Below are 19,341 nucleotides of genomic sequence, written 5' to 3'. Positions count from 1 at the left end.
CGGCATAAATTTCTCTGCCGTCGGACCTGGGAATCGAACTAGGGTCGATTGTGCGAAAGGCTATGAATGTACCACTGGACCACAGAGGCAGACAATAGCCTTTCAGTTACCACGAGTATTAACCACACTAGCGTTTGTTGCAGGCATGCGTGTAGCACAACATGCAATATTGACATTTTCAGACGCCTGAAAAGTGTCAGAATGTGAGAAGAGTGGATATCGCCCGGTTTCAGCGGGGCTAAAACACTCCATTCTCTTTTCGCCAGTGACGCACGGGAACCGTAGAAACGGTGTTCGGTTGCAGGCAAGCGGGTACTACGCGCTTGCTGGTTGCAAAAATGCACCTCTGCAGTCGCCCCCGGGGGACTGACCGAGCGGAGCATTGGCGGCATAAATATATGCCGCAAGACCGGGAAACGAACTCCGGTCTCCCATGCGAAAAACCTTTCATTCCACCACTGAGCCACAGGGGGATACAGGCTTTTGGTATGCGTGAGCGTCAAAATGTATTCTTCGGCGTTTGCTGGCAGGCGTGCGCTTGCTGCAAATGACATTTCCAGTCGCCGACAGGGGACTGGGAAATGTAAGAGAAAAGAGGCCGGTAACTACGAACACACTTTTCTCCTTTCGCCGTTGAATGACGCGCAGAGGCAGGGTAGTTTTTCTTGTAACGTAAAGAAAAACTAACCCCGACCGTCCGCTTCCAGGAGGAGCAGCCTCGGAGAAGGATGCCAGGTGAGTCCTCAGAGTCACCATAGGCAATCGGCTCGGAGTGAGGGCGGTCGCCGTTAGCGAGCGCGAGAGCTGCGAGATCCTCTAGGAAAAAGGGGGCGTCTTGAAAAAGACGCCCGTCTCTTTTAGTGTAAAGGTACGTACATAATACACATATACACAGAATATATATATAAGGATATACTTTATTTATTTTATGATTGATTGTCTGTGAGGACCAGGAAAATTAAATAAATTGGAATTGAATTGAATTGAATGGCCAGAACACATTAAACGTTTTTTCTTTTCTTTTCTTTTTCAGTAGAAAAAAGTCATGTAAGCGGCCCCTGAGTTAATGACTTATGATTAAAATTTTTTAATGATTTTTAATTTTTTATATTTTTACCAACCTATGACTCGTTACCTGTCCCTGATCTATAAGATATATTTTAGTGTATCTATATTATTTATACAATATCTAATATCAAAATCTAATTTCCATGTGTAAAGTCAGGTTTTCGTAAAATGTACGAAGTTGAGTAAAAATCTGAAGATCTTTTGCAGCCACTGAATCGAGATGCAGCTTTTGAGTTGATTTGAAGTAAAACTTGTAACCGCTGGTCTTGAAGATGAACTCTGTTTACTCTAAAAACTTCTTGTAAAGAAGATAAATGAGTGAAACTCTTTCCTCATGGAGGAGGGCAGTGATCCGGCTTCTCTCCGGTGTGAATCCTCTCATGTCTTTTCAGGTTTACTGACTGACTGAAACTCTTGTCACAGTGTGAACACTTGTAAGGTTTTTCTCCGGTGTGAATCCTCTCATGTCTTTTCAGGTTTACTGACTGAATGAAAGTTTTGTCACAGTGTGAACACTTGTAAGGTTTCTCTCCAGTGTGATTCCTCTCGTGTGCCTTCAGGTTTCCTGACTGAATGAAAGTTTTGTCACAGTGTGAACACTTGTAAGGTTTTTCTCCAGTGTGGATCCTCTCATGTCTTTTCATGACTTTTGACCATTTGAATCTCTTGTCACAATGAGAACACTTGTAAGGTTTCTCTCCGGTGTGGATCCTCTCATGTGTTTTCAGAGATGATGACTCACTGAATCTCTTGTCACAGTGTGAACACTTGTAAGGTTTTTCTCCAGTGTGAATTCTCTGATGCTTTTTCACAACAGCTTCTGTAACAAAGGTCTTTCCACAATCAAAGCACATATAATTCTTCACACCACTGTGTCTTTTCTGGTGTAATTTCAAAGCACTCAGCTGACTAAAATTCTTTCCACACAAAGAACACATGTGAGGCTTCTCCTTTGAATGAACGTTCAGGTGGCTCTTCAGGGATGATGCTGAAAAATATGATTTACCACATTGATCACAGCTATATGGCCTTTCTCCAGAATGAGAAAGCACATGTGATTTAAAATTGCTTACATGTGCAAATCTCTTCCCGCACTGATCACACGTGTACGGCTTCTCTCCAGTGTGGATTCTCATGTGACTCTTCAGGTTATCTAGATACGTAAAACTCTTCCCGCACTGATCACACGTGTGCAGATTCTCTCCAGTGTGGATGTTCATGTGTATATTAAGGCCTCTTTTTTTAAAGAAAATTTTCCCACACTGATCACACGTGTGCAGATTCTTTCCAGTGTGGATTTTCATGTGTACATTAAGGCCTCTTTTTTTTTTGAAACTCTTCCCACACTGATCACATGTGTGTCGCTTCTTTCCAGTGTGGAACTTCATCTGAATTTTAAGGGTTCCTTGTTGTGCCAAACTCTTCCCACACTGATCATAGGTGTGAGGCTTTTCTCCAGTGTGGATTATCATGTGTCTCTTCAGGATTCCATTTTCTGTGAAACTCTTCCCACACTGAGGGCAGGTGAAAGATTTTCTCAATAAATTACTTTCAGTCTGTGAGCGACTTGATTTTTCATCAGCTTTGACATGATGTTTCACCTTTGCTTCTCTAAGTTCTTCACTCTCCTTGTCATCCTTCAGATCTAAAAGGAAACAAGGTTTAATTTTCAGTAAATCATAAAGAACTGGAGAAATGACAAGGGAAAGAACATGAATTTAACCTTGATATTTTATCAGCAAGAAACCAATAACTACATTTACCAACAAAACAAAATCTGATATATTTAAATTTTCTTTCTTAATCTGATATCTATCCAATCCCAAATTACTTGTCCTTTGTAGGGTCACAGTAATCCTGGAGACTATCTCAGCATCTCTAGCCATAGACACCCTGGATTGATTCACACCGAGTTCACAGATTACAGTGTTCACAGGTAGGTTAACTTGCTTCATGATTTGTGACATATTTATGTGACATAACATGCCATTAGAGGTGAACACTAATTCAGATATGTATGTCCTGTTTTGTTTATTACTTTCCTAATGTATAATTATTCCAGTAAATAGGGGTAGGTGATTTACCAGTAGAGATAAACTGGAGAGAGTTAACAACAACCTCTATAAATTTGATACTATCATCATGGTTATACTCCCATAACCAAGGGTGCACATAACTTTTTTGGTCTGGTTTTTAAGGGAGCACCTGGAGATGATGATGCTCGGTACTAGGGCTGCACGATACTGGGAAAATATGCGATATTGTTGTTGAGTATTGCGATAACAATATTTCTTGCGATATAATATTGCTCTAGAGAAATGCTATTTTTATTAAGTTTTTTTATCATTTATATATGTAATGATCATACTAAAATAAACAGGTAGGCTAATAGATATTCTTCTGATCTTCACAAGGAGTTATACGTTACACATGCAACACTTTGATTAATGGTTGTCTGTGATGCTGCGTTCACACCAAACGCGAATATGCGTCTAAATTCGCGCCTGCCGCGTCTAGTTATATGCGTGACCACTTTATGTTCATTCGCGCGTCAAGAGCGAAATCAACGCGCGTAAAAACAAAAGTTTGAAGCGAAATTTACGCACGTCACGCATGTCAAGGGCGAAAGTTTCGAAACCCGTTGGCGGCCATCTTTTTTAGATGTCTATTGAGCATTAGCATTAGCATTAAGCGAGAGAGTCACCGCTCGTATATGCTCTGGAGAGCAGAAACAGCTGCGTAGGGGACATTGTCGCTGTACTCGGGTCCACCAGACCCTCCGGAGAGTTTCACAATTTGCTCCAGGAGCTAGGTTTGGTGGACCTAACGGTGAGGACGCTGACGAGGACAGCGTAGGCCGTATAAGGCCTCGGCCTCGAGTGGTCGCTGCCTGACGAGCCCGCGCTGTACAGTCCGGCGCGAGGTTCACCCTCGCCCGCACCCACCTAATCTGTCATTTATTTTTTGTTTTGATAATAAATGGAGCCAGCCTCCAAAAGTGAAACCTGTTTTTTTTTATTTTTTTATATACACTAAATTGTGTTTGTTGTCTTTACATTAGATTAATAATGTTTCATATAATCTAGAATAGATATGGAATAAATAGCATATACAAAATGAGTATCTCTCACATATTGAAATCGAATTTTTATGTGAAAGATTTGCTTTGTTGTGCATTTTAGTCATATTACTAAATAATTTATTGAGGCCAAACATAAAATAACATTATAAACTGTCACTTCACCACGTGACAGCAGCAAGCAGGCTCCTCCTGATTGGTTAACGCGGCACGAATTGATGCAGAAGTTCAGATTTTTGAACTCGGGCGGCAGACGCGAATTCGCGTCAAACGCGTGAATGCACAAAAAGCACTAATAAAATCATTCACGCTTAACGCGCCAGACGCTCAATTCGCGCCATTCGCGCGAACGAGGCGTATTCGCTTTTACCGCGCCGTGCTCTACGCTTCATTCGAGCCGCAGGAATTTTTTACGCTCGTAACGCGTCTTTGCATTGACTTAAAGGAGAACTCGGCAACTCTAGCGAACTCTAGTCACTTCTTCGCTGATTTTCCCTTTTGTTGTCGCATGTTTTCCCCACGAGCTACCCCTACAGCTGTGGGGGGTGTATATGTCACAACATGGTTGTAAAAACCTCACTTGCGGCGGCCTCCTCCCCCTCTCTACCGCTGCTCATGTGCGTTTGTTTTGATCGGAGCAAGCCAACTGTATCGTGTGGAGCTATGTCTACCGAGGTGGGTAATCTGGTAATACATCATACATGCGTGTGTGTTTATGTCGAATTGCCGTAAAGCAATTCGTGTTTCGCGCTCGCTCTCGTTCTCACGAGACTTCCCATTTCTATCTCGCCTGGGAACGCTGGGGGGAGCGGGGAAAGTCACCAATATCACCAGAACAGGTTGTTTAACCATCCAAATGATTTCTAGACAGTTTTACTAAGTTAAAAAAGTTACCAAGTTCTCCTTTAAGATTGAAATCACTCGCGCCTGACGCGCTATTCGCGTCCGGTGTGAACGCACCATTACGCACAGGTTCTTCACTGTTGTCATTTTCCTCGCTTGTCTCTACTTCTGCCATTAGTTTTTATTTTCCACTCTCTGCTCTGAGCCACTAGGTTCCCCTTTGATCCCCTTTGATCGATCTAGCCAGTAGCATAATATCACCTACTGGGGAGGCGGGTATAAAGATAGTAAGCATCTAATTGGTCGAATATGAATAAACAACATATGCATGCATGCATCACACACATGCTTGGTACATAAAATAAATGCAATTTATCGCACCTCTCTGCGATACGGATATCGAATATACTTTTATCGCGATAGTGATAATTGTTCGATATATTGTGCAGCCCTACTCGGTACTCACACTTTATGTGGCACTCTTGTCCTACAAGCTGCCTAAATGTAAAATAACACTATTTGTTCACTGTAGAAATTAAATACAGATTAATATTTGTTAAAGCTGTATTTTTCTATATTATTAACATTAGCAGGAATATTAGGCTTCTGTCACTTTCTGAAAACAGGTAAGTTGCATCACACACTATCTTGGAACGGAATGTATATTTAAATACAGGGTTTTCCTGCATAGAGAATTATGAGGCGGCCGCCTCCGTCAAATTTCGTGCTGCCTCAGGCTCTCGACAAAACTCGGACAGACGGTCAACATGGTCAAATACACTTTTTCCACCATGACGGTTCTGTTGCGGTTACCGCATGTGTACATTCTCAAAACGTATAGCGCTGCGCGGATAATCGCCAGGTCAAGCGGGCCAAGTAATAAAAACATTCCATTCCAATTAATCAAGGGTGGATGACAGATAAATCATTATAATGTGTTGAGACACGGAATAAAGACACGAAACTCTCATCATGGTAAAATGCAATGAACAAGCATCTATTTTACTGTCGTTTTCAAAAACGTAATTCTCTTCAGGGAAAACCAATCAAGGAAAACATATCAGGGCTCAACAATAACACTTGTCCGGGACACGTGCTTTTTTATCTTGTTTGAAGGGAAAAGTGAGAGAGAATTGTACTATTTGCCCAACCGGACAAATGCTCTGATTAAAACAATTTTTAATATAAAAATAACAAATAACTAAGGATCACCGAAACCGTGAGGATGATTCTGTTTTATTTTATTTAATGTAAGTGGCGATTGATAGCCTATAGTTATAATAATATAGGCCTACCTAATGCACTGACGGTAACAAAGTTGCGCTGTTGAGGCAGTTATTTATAACATATTATAGTTAAGAAACAATATATCCTAGACTACACAACCAGACTGCCGTTTTCCTGAATGCATCAAGATTGAAACCGAGACTGATTTCATAACACTTCAATAAACAAATAGTTCAAATTAAGTCACTTACATTTTAGACGCAATGACTGCTTTTGTTTTGTTTCAGCATCGAAAATAGCTCCAAACAAAGATCACAGCAGAACCGTAACGCATCTCACAGCAACACTCAGTTATGATTCATTACTGAATGATTCAGCGTTTTGAATAAATCGGTTGAGTCAAATATTCAATTACCCATTCATAAACTGCCTCATTCTGAATAAATCAGCCGTTTGAACGAATCGTTTGAATGAATGACTCAATGACTCGCTCATTAAGACGGTCGCCTGCCGTCTCCTACTGGCGGTTTAGTTTCATAAAGTATCATTCTTTTCAACATTCCTTATTTGTTTATTCAAAAATATTTAAAATAATGTCATTTAATACAGTTATAGTTTTTCAATGTAAATTATTTAATTTGATTGGTAACAGCTGTTGTATTACAAATTTATTAAATGTTTAATTTGGGTTTCCACTACAATACTATATAAACTGAGAAAGTTTAGTAGACTGATTTTAGCATTTGAGGTATAAATGTTGATTATTGAGTTTCCAGCGAGATTCCTGCCAGACCTGTTTTTCTATTGTAAGTTAAATTAGTCAGACTCTCACCCTTTGCCTTTAATGGCTCTTGGAGCCCGAGCCCCAGCCCCAGACGTTGAATAGTTAGGCTGATTGGATTAGCATCGATGCGTTGAATAGTTATGCTGATTGGATTAGGATTGGTAACACTCTGGAGCAGGGGTGGGCAAACTTTTTGGCTCAAGGGCCACACTGGGTTTTAAAATTTGACAGAGGGCCGGCCCAGTAGCAGATTATGAAGCACAATCTCATGAAAGTGCGTATCTATACCACAAATTTTATTTCTCGTGCCATTTATACGCCAAAAATGTTTTTTTGTTTGTTTTTTTGCGTGCATATGCTACGCACTGTAAACCCCTTGGTTAGGATTAGGGGTGTGGAGTCGTGCCTATTACATGCCATAAAGTACATATCATATGCACGCGAAATTTGCTTATCATAAGCACTACAAATACAATTCGCTGTATTCGCACTTTCATGAGATCGGGCTGAGCAAACAGACATTTACGTTGTGGCAACGTCTGCGCGAAATTCAACAACTGAGAGACGATATTCTGACAATACTTTTTTTATGTTAGATATCCCCCATTTAGCATGTTATGTCTTGATGTTAATTTTTAATTAGTCAGATGTTAGATAGCCTATACTTTTTAAATATTGTTTATTCTTATTATTATTTAATGGGCCTAACAGTAAATTAGAAACAAAATATCTGCAAGTGTACACTTAGAAGAGTAAAAATGACAGAAGGTTACGTTAATTCACCTTTATCAAAACTGCATGGCAATTTGCACTTCCAAAAGTCATACATTTGTGGGGAAAAAAACGAAATAAACGAATACAAATTTATTTTAAGAATAATAAATTAAAACATAGAAAAGCAAAGGCAGATCAGAACATTTAATGAAAAAAAAAAACGGGTTCTGTAGCACTACATGGCAGACACGAGCGTAGTCGAAAGCCGGGAGATAAAGGTCGATAAACGGAATCAGTCAGGATACATCCACAAATCCAGAGGAGCTAAATAACTAATATTTAAAATAACTAAAACTAAATAGCAGACAAATCAAAGGAAAAACTAAGGTGTGCAAGCGGTTACCAAAGATTTTTTTCTCTGTGAGCTTCCAAAAAAGGGAAAAAACATTAACGTGCAACCAGTCTATGCGCTTAAGTCGCTGTCTGTTTGGTTTCCATGGTGACGCGTCATTGCTTGTTACGTGACGCACCGCAGCCACAACAGCGCTGAATGAACGATGATCAGCTTTTATGTCATTTTTCCTTTTTTACATTTGTTAGCTATGGCATGCATGCAATATCTGATATTCCGATTGTCAAATATATGCAACGCAATATATAAGGCAAAGTATTGCAAGAAAAAAGGCAAAATTAATGCGATCTTAAGACAATTTTTTAAATACTCGGCGGGCCGGATTAAACAGCCTAACGGGCCGTATGTGGCCCGCGGGCCGTAGTTTGCCCACCCCTGCTCTGGAGTCTAGGGCGGGTTCCTAAACCTGTATACTCATTTGCATGCTTTGTTTGGATTTGTCTCCACCTCCAAAAGTCCCTCCTCCTTGTAAATGTATAAAAAAACTATACTGTATTATAGAACTCAGTCAGACTAGATTGGATGACTACAGCAACGCACAGCGAAGTTCTCAATAAAGAATAACTTCTGCTTGAAAGATATCCCAACTAGTGGTCGACCGATATATCGCCGAGGCCGATATATCGGCCGATATTTGGAATTTTTTAGATATCGGCATCGGCCGATAAATCTTTCCGTTTGGCCGATATATTTCAAAACAGTTTGTGACAGTGCATTAGCGCTTTTTTCCACTGACGCGAACAGAGCGAGCGTGAATGAACTGAATACACTCGCTCTGCTCCGCCCAGCACCGTAAAACAAGCCACTCAGAAGTGAAGCAGACATCTGACAGACACAGTAAATGACCATTCGCGTTCGCTTTCTAACCTGACGCTACATTGTGTTACACACAAAAACACTCCGGCGTGCAGCAGAGTCTGTTCAAACAGTACCGTGATATGTCAGATCCGCAGCCCAACGGTAGCTCCAGTGGGGGTCACAGATGTGATATAAACGAATTCAAACACAACTGAAAACATTTTACCTCACAAACAGTCAAAAATCCTGTGACTGGCTGTTCCTCAGATACGCGTGTTGTTCTCGGGTTACATTTAAACTAGACGCTGTTTTCCAACGGACTCGCGTGCACGGAAAAGCTGGGTCGGTCGCGTCGCGTGCATTACAGATCAGTTGGTCGCGTGAGGTGGATGAGAGGAGAACACTATGTAATAATATTACGTTTGAAAATAAATCCTTGAAAATGTTATTCACTATCTACTGTATTTATTTATCCATGATTGGCGTAATATCGTGTGTAGTATACATTTTCATATGTTCATGTACGTCATGCAAATACATGTGACGGCTTGCAACGTTTTAAAGAAACAAACAAGCAAAACTAAACACATAAATCATTATTATTTAAATATACTTGAAGTAAAACAACCTTAAAAAAAGGTTGAACTATTTAAACTATTTTAAAGTAAATAGTGTAAATAAACTATGTGAGATTTATATTTTGTATTGTACATAAAATGTATGTAATTTCACATACTATTTTGTCATTAATTTATGAATATTGTTTCGATTGGTTCATTAATGATAAATGTTATTTGTAACCTGCAGTAAGCAGCAGTAATTATTTATGTGACTGAAAAAATGACTGTAAATATTAAAGCAGACAAGAAGTTGCACTAAAACTTTATTTATTGAAGTGTTACCTTACCTTTTTGTTTACATTTTAATTTCTTATTAAATATTTTCTATTGCAAAAAGAATTTTGCATAAATAGTATGTACAATAAATGTTCATTTAGTTTCACCAATATTCTTTATGTCTCTCATTTACTGTATTCACATGTATTGTATCGGCCTCATATCGGCCAATCGGCCAGATTGCTTTCTCAATATCGGCATCGGCATCGGCCATTAAAAATCCCATATCGGTCGACCACTAATCCCAACGTCTCCTGGTCTCTGCTTTGACGAAGGAAACAACAACCATTAAATCAGATGAACTGGTTCAAGTTTTATAACCTTAAAGGATTAGTTCACTTTCAAATAAAAATGTCCTGATAATTTATTCACCCCCAATGCCATCCAAGATGTCCATGTCTTTCTTTCTTCAGTCAAAAAGAAATTAAGGTTTTTGAGGAAAGCATTCCAGGATTTTTCTCTATATAATGAACTTCAATGGCAACCAACTATTCCAATGTTCAAAGAAGGTTCAAATGTCCGTCTCAATGCAGCTTCAAAGTATCTACACGACCCCAGTCGAGAAATAATAGTCTTATTTGTGGTTAAAAAGTATACAACTGTTGTTTTCTTTGTGTGTGTGAAAATGACCAATCGTTTTGCTAGATAAGACTCTTATTTCTCGAATGGGATCGTGTAGATACTTTACGTGTAAAGGTAGGTGTAGAGTAAATTAGTAAGATACGTGTAGAGTAAATTATCAGGAAATTTTTATTTGAAAGTGAACTAATCCTTTAGCATCATCAGTGCTCGAACTATACCGTGTCTTTTGGGGGAGCCCACTTTTGTTGATGGGTTTTTTTTTTTTTTTCAACAGGGGGAGGGGGATTGGTTATGCGCGTGCCATACGAGGATGGGAAGTTCGAATCATTTTACTGACTCTCTTGTTCGATCTCCTTCATCAAAATGAAAGAATCTTTTATCGAGCCATTTCGTTCATCTAAGGGGCTTTAAATGTTATACTTTTAACAGCCAAATTCCCCGAACACATCCACCAACGCAATCTTGATTATATTCTGAATTAAGAAATCATTACAATGCAGTCAACAATCATTTACAAGGAACATAAATAATTACTTTACCTTCAGAGTCTTTCGTTCATCTGTCACGTGAGAGACACAATGAATGGATCGTTCATGAACGACAGATATATAACAGCTAAGTCACAAGTGTATGCACTACTTGCTTTATGCAAGCACTATATAGGATAAATCACTATACAGGATTTACCCTATTATACATCCTGAGCATCATTAATGAAGAATCAAGAATAAACACCAACCTATAAGATTTTCAGTATCTTCATGTTTTATCCTGCAGGGCTCTGGATCATTCATGTCCTCTAAACTCTATTTCTTCACTTGTAAAATGATGAAAATATTCCAGCATTCCACGGCTTATTGGTGAATGCCTGTGGGAGGAGCTTCACTGAACGCTAGTTGCTGTATAATGGGAGAATCAGATCTGCAAAAATCACTTAAAAAAAAAACCTGTAACTTAACCGTGAAGTGCAGCCTTTTAAACTTGCCGGGCAGTGACAAGCGCTTCTCACTGCTCTGCTCCGTTTCTGCTGGTTTCAGTCACGTGACGCGGGCTCTGAACGAAAACGCGTTGTGGAAACGCGTTGGCCTAGTACTTTTTGTCCCTCTCTGCTATTATAGTTTTTCAAGATGGCGGAACTACATGGAAGCCTCCGTGGACCTACCCGTCCCATATATATAAAGATAATAAATTCTTCGTTTACGAGGACAAGTCAGATCATTGGCAGAGGTATTTGTACACCATTGAGGACATATTTATGAATAAAAATATTGATTTTAGATAATTAAATACCTAAAAAGATACATATTGTCCCTTTAACTATTAAAAAATAGTGCTGTCAGCAAGCATGTATTTGTGATAAAATCCTAGAAATTTTTTTTTTTTATAAATCTGATAACATGCCTTTCGAAGTGAACACTAACTAATTCAATTATGTATGAACTGTTTTAATTACTTTCCTGACAATTTATAATTATTCCAGTGAATAGGTAATTTACCCTTATAGATAAGTGATAAGTAGAAATTTGACAACCGCAAAAAATGTTTTAATTATCATCGTGGTTACGCTCACAAAACCTTGCAATGTTGCACTGCCACGAAAGTTTATCCTTTTTATTTTAAGCCTTCCTTGATTAAGAAACGGAAGAGAATTTAGCTTGGTTCTTGTACAGTGTTCGGGCAGACAGCTTAGACCAGGAGTCAAAGTTGAAGTTTAATCAGTTGACAGAGAGTTTACTGAAGACCAAATTTCCAAAGGCCGCAGAAAATAAGTAAGAAAATCCAGAAAATCCATCCTCGAACTAACTCAGCATACAAAAACATTAGTACTTATAGGCACGAATAATCAGTTGACGTCATTTCTACAGGTTCTGAAAGGTTAACAGTATTGACCATTCTAGCAATGTCCAAACATGGTGTTCTGTTCTTTAAGTGTTCCCATCTCTGACATTTATCTCCGGGTCACGAGTGAACGCTGGCGCGTTTGGCTGCCGCTACTCGCCGGCTTGCTTTGCTTGTTTTGTTTTTCTCAGTACGTTTGTTTTGTGTTTTGTGCGCTCCACCAATCCAAAATGCAGACACTGGACTGAGCCCTATTTCCCTGGAGGCTATTTCGTGCTGGATAACGTTTTAATTACTGGATTACACTTTGTGTTTTTTGTGTGACACTTCAAGTTACTTCAAACAGCAGACACTGGACTGAGCCCAGTTTCGCGTTTGGCTGCCGCTACTCGCCGGCTTGCTTTGCTTGTTTTGTTTTTCTCAGTACGTTTGTTTTGTGTTTTGTGCGCTCCGCCAATCCAAAATGCCGACACTGGACTGAGCCCTATTTCCCTGGAGGCTATTTCGTGCTGGATAACGTTTTAATTACTGGATTACACTATGTGTTTTTTGTGACACCTCAAGTTACTTCAAACGGCAGACACTGGACTGAGCCCAGTTTCCCTGGAGGTTTATCTCATGCTGGATTACTGGCTACCGGATTAACGTTTGCTACTGTCACTCAGCCCTGTCACGCATATTGATTAGTACCTAAATGTGGAATTATTATAAATCAATCATCTTGGATTGCTGACTCGAGCAAGACTGCTATCTAAGTGTTTGCCAAACCGACGGGTAGCTGCTGTGCCTCCCCTTTCCCTGTTTTGCTTATGCGAGCCCTCTCAGGAGTGATCCACTAACACTGTTCGCTGGTAAGTCTCTGCTTGCTTGTTCGAGTTTGCTTGAGTTTTGCCTATTTGAACTGCTGTCGCTACTCATTGGTTTGGCTACCTCCGTTGCTGGTCCCTTGAGTGCAAAAGTGGTTGCCCTGTTGGCTAACGTATTGAGTTTACAGAGGCTAGGTTGAGTGTGTGGCTGTTTGCTGTTGTGTTTGGTAATGTTATGCTTGTTTGGACTGAGCCAGATGGTGCTCAAATCATACCCCCTCCTAATGCATGTAACAATCGTGACGCTGCTCTGGTCTCTTGTCTATGGGCCAGACTGCTTATACTACAGAGAGCCTAATCACTCGAACGGGCACCTCTTTGAATCTGACATGGCATTAAGATACTCGTCATCCTATCTCCATTGCCTTGGAAACAAAGTTTACAAAATTCCAGATGTTCTCCGCGCGCACCAACATCTTGGTCTGCTGCGTCGTCCCAAATATTTACACAGGGGCTCTGGTCGGAAGTTTGCTCGCTACAACCACACGAACAACATCGATTCACTATGGAGTCTGTCTCGTAGAGAGACGCGGCCTGCTGCGGGGCGAACTGCCGACGTTGAGAACCTACACGCCATAAAACTGTTAAAAGCCTCCTCAGACTACCCTACTTTCAGAAATACCCAGTTTGGTCTGCTTAATGTGCGGTCTCTGAACAAGAAAGCAACTTTTATTAATGATGTCATTACTGATGCTGGTATTGATTTGTTTTGTTTGACTGAAACTTGGCAGATACCAAATGATTTTATTACATTGAATGAAGCTACCCCCTCTGGTTATGAGTTTGTTGCTAAGCCACGTTCCACTGGCCGGGGTGGTGGCCTTGCTGTGATCTTCCGCTCATGCTATAGGGTTCTATCAGTGCCTGTCCAGGATTATTTATCGTTTGAATGTCTTGCTCTGAAATTCACTGGTGGGGCACCACTCCTGTTATTACTTGTTTATCGACCTCCAAAAATGTCTTCTGCTTTTATTAACGAGTTTTCAGAGTTACTCTCATCTGTCAGTCCTATGTACTCATCCATCCTGGTGCTTGGTGATTTCAATATACATGTTGATTCTGGAAACTGTAATTTTGCTGAACACTTTTTAAACCTGCTGGACTGTTTCGATCTCACTCAGCATGTTGACTTCCCTACTCATTCAAAAAGCCACATATTAGATCTTGTCTGCACTGCTGGCATCATGCCAACTCACGTATGTACCAAAGATCTTTCTGTGTCCGACCATAAAGCCATTATGTTCAAACTTGTTGTTCCTGAGCCTCTCCATCGCCATCGTTCCTCTCGTTCCATCACATATAGGAACACAAAGAACATCAACCCAGCTGCCCTCTTAGACACTCTAAATTCAAAACTCAGCTCAGAGTCATTGGATGTCTGTACTGACGACTTAGTCCTGATGTACAATACACATCTTGCTGACTCCCTCAATCTTCTTGCACCCCTGAAGACACGCCATGTCTCCTTTACACAGTCTGCCCCATGGTTTACACCGGAGCTTCGTAAAATAAAGGCGGCTGGACGTCAGCTGGAGCGACTTAGTCGGAGGACTGGCCTAACGGTTCATGCCCTGGCTTACAATGACCATGTCACTACTTACAAAGAGTCTCTTAACCGGGCTAAAACCTTGTATTACACCTCCATCATAGACAAAGGTCGTCATAATCCGAGAGCCCTCTTTTCCACTATTAATAAGCTAACCCAACCGAATAAATCTTTTCCACTTACCCCATCCACTGAACTGTGTAGTGAATTTCTGGTTTTCTTTAACAGTAAAATTAACAGTAAAATTAATTTGATATACCAACAGCTTCAAACAACTCACTCCCCCCAAGTTGACGCCCCCCCCCCCCCTCCCCTCCCCCTCCCCCTCCCCCTCCCCCTCCCCCTCCCCCTCCCCCTGTGCTACACTAAACAGGTCCTTCTCTGCCTTTACACCTGTTGACGAACGGGATGTTCATGACCTTGTCAATAAGTCTAGGCCTACCACCTGCCTCTTTGACCCTATGCCGACTGCACTGATTAAGGTCTGCCTTCCTGCCATTTCACCCCTCCTGGTACAAATAATAAACTCCTCCCTTTACTCGGGCTCTGTTCCTGTGCTTCTCAAAAAGGCAGCTATCACCCCTGTTTTGAAAAGGCCTGGAGCAGCCGTTGAGGATTATAAGAACTATCGGCCCATTTCTAACCTACCTTTCCTTGCAAAACTCCTTGAACGCTCGGTTGCAAAACAGCTCCAAGACTACCTAAATTGTCATGGTTTCTGGGAGAAGTTTCAGTCAGGATTCAGGGCCATGCACAGTACTGAGACTGCCCTTGTTAAGGTAGTCAATGACCTACTATTGGCTGCTGACTCTGGCCATGTCAGTATTCTTATTCTCCTTGACCTCACAGCTGCCTTTGACACTATCTGCCACAACCTCCTACTTTCTCGACTGGAGGCGTTACTCGGTATCACTGGTGTTCCACTGCGATTGGGAATTACAGATCTCCAAATTCAACCCTGTCACATGGTGTCCCCCAGGGTTCTGTTCTCGGCCCCCTGCTCTTCACAATCTACATCCTTCCCCTTGGCCAGATTATACAACACTATGGTCTCAATTTTCATTGCTATGCTGACGACACACAGATTTACATTCACACAGGTTTATCCACTTTTAAAACTAAATTAAAAACCCATCTTTTTAGCTTAGCTTTCCTGGCAGTCCGATAATTTGACTTGATTGATCTGATTTTACACCTTGTGCGCAGTGTATTTCTATGTCTTGTGTGTGCATGATAACATTTTAAACCCTGTATGTTCTTTATGTTTATGTCTTTATATTTCCTTGTCTCTGCCTATCCAAACTGTACAGTGTCCTTGGGTACCTTGAAAGGCGCTTTTCCAAATAAAATGTATTATTATTATTTAAGCAAATGTGGTTATTTTAAAGAGACCATATTTGACAGACTAAATTTTCATCTAAAAGCAATTATTTTAAGGGTCAAAGGGGAGTCAGAAATCCTGCGCGGACACTCATCTGGGCAGCTGTTGACTCTCTGGAGTCAAAGCAAATCACTGGAACTGAACAATACATATCCACACAGAGCAAACCTGAGCTGAAGGATCGAAGAATTTTCAGTAGCAACCTGTGTGTTGTACTTTAAGCAAACATAGATTGGTGTAGATTTATTTTCTTTGTTTTTTATATGTAGGTTCATAATCATTTGTAATCATTAGTCATTCATGTAGATGTCATTCGATTGATCATGTATTCATATTATTATATTTACATAATTTACTCATTTAATCATTATTATTCATCATTTATGTCATTATCTGCTTTATATTACTTGTTATTTCCTTGCTCTTGCAATGCTCGCTATTTTTGTTCAATCTTATGATTGTGTGGTTTGAAGGTGTGTTTGTCTTCATGAGTTAGAGAAAAGAGAATATCTCAATTTCAAGGATTTTAAAGTCACAGGACGATGTCGTGAAGCAGTCGTTTTCCATGCTTTTTTCTTGGTATAATAACACTGGTTGGAATTGCACTGGACAAACAAAGTCAGAGCATTTAGTAGAGTAATATTTAGATGAAGTCTGAGCATTGAAACAAACGCAACTACGATTATTCAATAAACTGCTCTTAAAAGTGATTTATTGTCATCACTTTATCTTCTGCTTCTGCTCTTCTCTGGCTTTCTCAGTCAAACTCTCAGGCTTATAGAAGTATTATATCTTTTGGCACTAATTTGGTGCCCTGGTGAATCTAGATCAGATTTTTTTGATGTGGAGATTCATCCAAATTAACATTTTGGCACGATCTAACAGAAAAAGACTTCCACCCATGATTTGTAGTCACATTTCAACATAATGTGACAAACAATGGTGCTGTAAATCCAAAAGAGTTTCGTACACCAAGTATGCATATGTTTTAGTGGGTATATTGTACATTTTCCCAGATTCTTAGTCACTTCTCAGATTTAAACTACAGACATTACATGTAACATTTCATTCCAGAATAAATGGATATAAGCAATGATTCCCTATTCATTACATAATAAGAGAGGGGATAGTAAATCCACCCCTTCAATTTATTTTTCCAATTCGTCCCATAGTATTTGCTACTTTAAAGGTTATTTCACAGTTCTTAGAACTGTTCTTCTAACAACAACCACTAAATCTGATGAACTACTTCAAGTTTTATAATCTTAATATTCTTCAGTATCAATAATTAATCATTAATCAAGAATAAACACCAACCTCTTTGATTTTCTGTCTCTTCATTTTTTATTCTGCAGGGTTCTGGATCATCCATGTTCTCTAAACTCTATTTCTTCACTCGTAAGATGATCAAAATATTCCAACATTTGATTGGCGAATGCCTGTGGAGAATAGAAGTAGATCTGATAAATAAATAAATAAAACAGTTTATTGAGTTTCACACTTTAAGCATTTATTGGATGTTTAACCATCCATCTATCAGAATGTAAAATTAACTGACATTGTTTTATATTTAAATTAATTTAGCTTTTCACTTGCCTTTTTCACAGACTATAACAAAATTAATAGAGTTAAAAGAGGCATATCTTTAAGATCTCAAAAGTGTTGATCGCTTTACCTACCGGTTGCACCAATGAAATTACTTGTGACCATTTACAAGTGATCTAAAGACAATTTTCAAGAGATCTTGAGGTGAAAACGGAACTTGTTGTCATGAAATAAAGAAATTATCGTTTTATCAATAACTTCACATAATACGAGTCGGTATAATTCTGAAAAAGACGATAAAACAGCACTATACTAGTAGTAGGCTATTTCTCACCCACAATCTGAGACGAGCAAAACATAAAAATACATAACAACGTTTTGGCTTCGTTTTAGTAATTTCTTTAACATTTACACAGTGACTTGACTTTTAGATCATGAGTAAGTTAACATTACATCAAGCCTTAAATCAATCATACAGACGAACAGACAAAAAAAATGACCAGCTAACGTTACTACGCTAAATGTTTACAGTAGGCAGACGCCAGAAAGACACAAATAGCATAGCACAGAACTTGATGGGGGAAGACAGAAATGAGCGCTAAAATGTTGCTAAAAAAACTTTTTTTATTGTTGTCAAGATTGTGTAAATAAACATAACGCTGTGAATTACTCACCTCGACTGAGTGAGAGAACGCTGGTGGTGACGTCATCACTGCGAGACGATCGCCCCTTTGCACTTTTTCCTCAATATCATACTAACAACATTGCGACAAAAAAAAAAAAAAAAAAAAATATATATATATATATATAATCACAATATGAAGATAGGAACAGGTGCAAAAGGGCATTACAGAAAATAAAAATAAATGATTAAATAAAAAAAAAAGGAAAAGGGACCTATGGGTATACTTTTCAAGTCATATTCTTCTGTTGTCCCTATACACTATAGTGTATTTTCTTTTTATAAATATCTGTGATTAAAGCATCGATCAGGGAATAGTGATTTATCAGATTTGCTTTGTTTTAGCTCTAGTAAGGTTATGTCTAATTCACAAAGTTCACTATCTAAACACTATCAGTTGATAGGATGCTATTTCTTATCATCTGAAAAAAGAAAAAGATGTAGTAGGACACTGTAGAGTTAAATTTAAACCCCTCATTGGCTAATTTGTATTATGATTTGAATGTTCTACTAGGTTTACTAATAAACTGTTAATCAAATTTCTTTCTTGTCGCCTTTTCCAAGTTAACGAAGTATGTACATACGGTATATTCATTCTTTGTCGTGTTAAAATCCCCTTGAATAAAAATATATTTTGTAGGATAGTTAGCTTTGAGGCCATTCAATTATGACTTTTGTTTCTGTCACCAATAAATCCGTATTCTGGTTGTGGACATTATACCCATACACCCTAACTAAAAAAAAAAATATATATATATATATTTTTTTTTTTAAGTGTACAACCGCTGCAAACTATATCAGCCTTGTGAGTAATGATTTTGCCTGGGCATTTGTTCATGTATATAGTGACACCAGCAGACTGATTCGAACCATGATTAAATACCATGTCAACCTCCCAAAAGGTAGAATCTGCCGACAATTAATGTTACTTGTTAAAAAAAAAAAAAAAAAAACTTGTGTTACTTTGGCTTTTGAAAAACAAAACAAAACAAAAATTGGCTTTCTTTAAACAGCATCCTTTCAATCCCTACAGTTCAAAGAAAATGAGATGTCAGATTTTAACATGAACAATTAAACAG

General features: G+C 39.1%; 1 protein-coding gene across 2 annotated transcripts; it reads right to left on the bottom strand.

Moving 5' to 3' along the window:
* Positions 1 to 520: 520 nt before the first annotated feature.
* On the bottom strand, positions 521 to 18,326 carry LOC307169704 (uncharacterized protein). 2 transcript variants are annotated; one of them, XM_079890473.1, is made up of 3 exons: positions 18,255 to 18,326; positions 17,353 to 17,474; positions 521 to 2,713 (listed from the first exon to the last, which is right to left on the bottom strand). In XM_079890473.1, the coding sequence occupies exons 2-3, from the start codon at positions 17,405 to 17,407 to the stop codon at positions 1,401 to 1,403; spliced, it is 1,368 nt and encodes a 455-aa protein (XP_079746599.1). In that variant the 5' UTR covers positions 17,408 to 17,474; positions 18,255 to 18,326; the 3' UTR covers positions 521 to 1,400. The 2 variants fall into 2 exon arrangements, with proteins under 2 accessions (XP_079746599.1, XP_079746600.1); XM_079890474.1 differs by having other exon boundaries at positions 17,353 to 18,285.
* Positions 18,327 to 19,341: the final 1,015 nt, after the last annotated feature.

This window comes from Squalius cephalus, assembly GCF_949319135.1.
Source record: "Squalius cephalus genome assembly, chromosome: 13".
Classification (NCBI taxonomy): domain Eukaryota; kingdom Metazoa; phylum Chordata; class Actinopteri; order Cypriniformes; family Leuciscidae; genus Squalius; species Squalius cephalus.
This window is presented reverse-complemented; position numbering and strand designations above follow the sequence as displayed.